The 3723-nt window shown below is 37.8% G+C and overlaps 1 protein-coding gene across 1 annotated transcript; it reads left to right on the top strand.

The window, feature by feature from the left end:
* Nucleotides 1–2658: 2658 nt before the first annotated feature.
* On the top strand, nucleotides 2659–3458 carry LOC140049798 (carbohydrate sulfotransferase 11-like). Its single transcript, XM_072094747.1, has 2 exons — nucleotides 2659–3034; nucleotides 3231–3458. The coding sequence occupies exons 1-2, from the start codon at nucleotides 2831–2833 to the stop codon at nucleotides 3456–3458; spliced, it is 432 nt and encodes a 143-aa protein (XP_071950848.1). The 5' UTR covers nucleotides 2659–2830.
* The last annotated feature ends 265 nt before the right edge of the window (nucleotides 3459–3723 follow it).

The raw sequence follows: 3723 nt of genomic DNA, 5'->3' as shown, positions 1-3723 counted from the left end.
AAACCTTATTGAATAAGCTCTATCTATAGTAAAAATTTGTTCAATAGTTTTGACGTAATGCGCTAACAGACAAACTAACAGGCTTTTCGTTAATGTCAATGCAAATGGTACTTCATAATAATTTTAGGTCCTGCGGGTTGTCAGCCAAAGTAGACCGGCAAGTAAACCGGCAAAGGTAGTTTTGCCCACATCCGCATTTTTTATTGATATAATGTTTCGTATCCGGATATTCACCCCCTGGACATTTACCCCCCGGAAAACTACCCCCGGACAACCACCACCTGGACCACTACCCGGGGACAACTACCCCTTTAGGACAACTACCCCCGGACAAATTCCCCCCGGACAAATACCCCCCGGACAACTACCCCCTTAGGACAACAACCCCCTTAGGACAACTACCCCCTGGACAACAACCCCCCGGACAATTACCCCCTAGGGACAATTACCCCCCGGAAATTACCCCCCCCCGGACAATTACCCCCCGGACAATTTCCCCCCCCCCCCCGGGTAATTACCCGCGGACAACTACCTCTGACACAATACTCCCCGTAGGACAACTACCTCCTGGACCTGGACAATACTCCGAGGGCAAATAATCTTTTAGGACAATTACCTCCGTAGGACAACTAACCCCTGGACAACTACCACCCAGACAACTATCCCTTTAGAACAACTACCCCCGGACGGACAACTACCACCCAGACCATTCAACAACCTGACTCTGCAACAGTGTATAATAGGAATTAATAACTATATTTTAATTCGTTTGACGAATTACTATTCATTATTGTAAACAAAAGTAAAAGATACAACATAAATATAGCCTGGTATAAACTGAAGATTGTCATACATGATCATAGGATAGTCGAACGTATTATATAGTACTCCCTGTATTTACTGTAAAGCCTGGGTTCGCTAATAATAATAATAATTTTTGCGTCAGGACAATGCTTCGATAACCACTGGTCTTAAAAGAATTAATTTTTGTCTAAAATTTGTCATATATGTATTTTTGTACACTTGAAGAATAATATCACTTTTGATATTTGACCTCAATGTTCACTCACCGAATAAACGGCGATCTTTAAATAAATTCCCCTCAAATAAACGGTGACCATGTCACTCCCATGAAACATCATATGGAATAATCGGCGTCTATTTCCATTAGATTATACCCCCTCCAAATGAATAAAGAACTTTCTTCCAATAAATGTCCACCTAAAAACCACCTAAACAATAAACAGCCCAGGCCGTTTTTTCAATAAATACGGTACTTTAAATCTAGCACATCTGGGGTCTAGCGTGCTGTTAAACAGAATAATCGGTTAAAAACGGGTGTTTCGAAACTAGAGACCCGAGACCAGATACCAGAGACCCAATACGAAAAGGGAGACCTAAATATACGAAAAGGGAGACCCACGTACGAAAAGGGAGACCCCACTATACGAAAAGGGAGACCCCACTATACGAAAAGGGAGACCCTAATATACGAAAAGGGAGACCTAAATATACAAAATGGGAGACCCAAATATACGAAAAAGGAGACCCACTATAAGAAAAGGGAGACCCCACTATACGAAAAGAGAGACCACACTATACGAAAAGGGAGACCCTAATATACGAAAAGGGAGACCCTTTTCGTATTGGGTCTCGTGTCAGGTCTCTGGTCTCGGGTCTCTAGTTTCGAAACACCCGTAAAAAACAGATTATTTCATTTTTACAGAAACCGGTCATATATATTTGTCTACTTTTGGATTGGGGGGGGGGGGGGGGGTAGTTGACCGGGGGGTAGTTGACCGGGGGGTAGTTACCCGGGAGGTAGTTATCCTAAGGAGGTAGTTGTCCTAAGGGGGTGGTTGTCCGGGGGTTAGTTGTCCGGGGGGTTGTTATAAAGGGGGTAGTTGTCCTAAGAGGGTAGTTGTCCGGGGGGGTAGTTGTCCGGGGGTAGTTGTCCTAAGGGGGTAGTTGTCCGGGTGGTAAACATCCGGGGGGTAACTGTCTAGGGGGTAGGTGTCCTAGAACCATAATGTTTACATACATATTTTCTTATGTGTCTTGTTTTTTATGGTTCCTTTAAAAGTAAGACCTATCTAAATCAGTACATAATTTTAATAACTAAAGTAGGCTAAGTGTTAACCATGAAGTTTTTATTTATAGGAGCTGTCGTAGATTTATCGACAGGAAAGGTAAGGTCTTATCAACACACACTTACTACCGTTCTATGCCATTTAAAATTGTAAATTTAATTAGGTTACATGGCTTCGTGTGCAAAACTAGAAGAAATCGTTTGACATCAACTGAGAAGAGGTATGTGTGCCTCCAACGGTTATCTAATCCAGATTGTTTGTTGTGAAAACTTTTTTTGTTTATTTTCATTGACTAAAAATGACATTATTTCCTTTAATCAACTAACTCTATGAATTTATAAAGATTGACAAAAGACAAGTTATGGGATGTAATGACCTGTGCCACTAACGTGGATAAGATGCATATACAAAAATATATAATGATATATATTTGAAATATATATTTCAGCAGCAGTATTCCACGTGTTTATGGTGAAAGAATTATAAAAGTCCGTTTGAATATCGAGATATGTTGTACTATTATAAATGACTGTTGGCTTACTGAATGTAGGTGATATTTCCAGCAAGTAATAACCTTAAGTATTTTCAATTTGAAAAGTAATTATTTGTTTTACAGCCATCATGCAGAATGTTTCACCAAAGTTTAAGACTAGTGGAGAGGCGGTACACAGCTTTGCACAAAAAAACGCACAGATTATGTAAAAGCACAGTGTCACAAACATCGTAAGGAATTACCAAAGATGAAAAAATCTCCAATTTTGCTTGTTAATGAAAAGCATAAACTTGTCTATTGTCAAACACCTAAAGCGGGAACAGACAGCTGGTGTAAACTATTTTTAGTTCTTTCAGGATATAAAAACTATACAGACGTTTTGAAAATGAATGTTATGAATGTCAGTGCTGCCTGGAAGAAACACGTACCAAGGTTGTCACAGTTTTCATACGTAAAACAAAGATACATTTTGTCAAATTACCAAAAAATTATGATAGTAAGAAATCATTTGACAAGACTCTTATCAGCATTCAATGACAAAGCAGTGGCGAAGAATAAAAGTGATTACAATTTGTCATTTCAACGCCAATTAAGTACAATACGATCCGACATTTAGTGAATTTATAAGAATGATTGTTTCAACGGAGTCCATTAAAAATATTCATTGGAGGAATATGCACCAGATATGTTTTCCATGTGATATTAAATACGACATTATTGGTAGATTTGAACATATCGAAGACGATTCAAATTATATATTAAGACTTGTGGGAAGTGATATAAGATTTCCTAAATCGACAAGAACACATTTTACAAACAGTTCGCACCATGCTAAGATTAAACAAAGTTATGCTACAATTCCAATTAATCAATAATTCATTAATTGACATGATATGTACATTTACCAAACCTTTTGATACCATTTTTACTGTATTTTTATCATTTCTTGATATGTATTGTGTTGTATTTGTTCATATCTAGGGGGTATTTATTTGGTTATACATGTTACCATATTAAACTAAAAAATAAACGTCTTCCCCGAATAAATACTGACATTTTTTATACTAATTACCGTTTATTGTGTGTTTTTTCACAAACATTAATTTTTTATAATATGTAAATACAGTTGATTGTAATATT

The sequence above is a fragment of the Antedon mediterranea genome, chromosome 5, assembly GCF_964355755.1.
Source record: "Antedon mediterranea chromosome 5, ecAntMedi1.1, whole genome shotgun sequence".
Classification (NCBI taxonomy): Eukaryota; Metazoa; Echinodermata; class Crinoidea; order Comatulida; family Antedonidae; genus Antedon; species Antedon mediterranea.
The sequence above is the reverse complement of the archived record's forward strand: the minus strand, read 5'-3'. Positions and strand labels throughout refer to the sequence as shown.

Bases quoted from the DNA above. Each gene is read 5' to 3' on its own strand.
- LOC140049798 (XM_072094747.1), top strand. From the start codon at position 2,831: ATGAAAAAATCTCCAATTTTGCTTGTTAATGAAAAGCATAAACTTGTC. The intron at 3,035-3,230 runs GTAAAACAAAGA...GTTTCAACGGAG, and splicing joins GGTTGTCACAGTTTTCATAC to TCCATTAAAAATATTCATTG.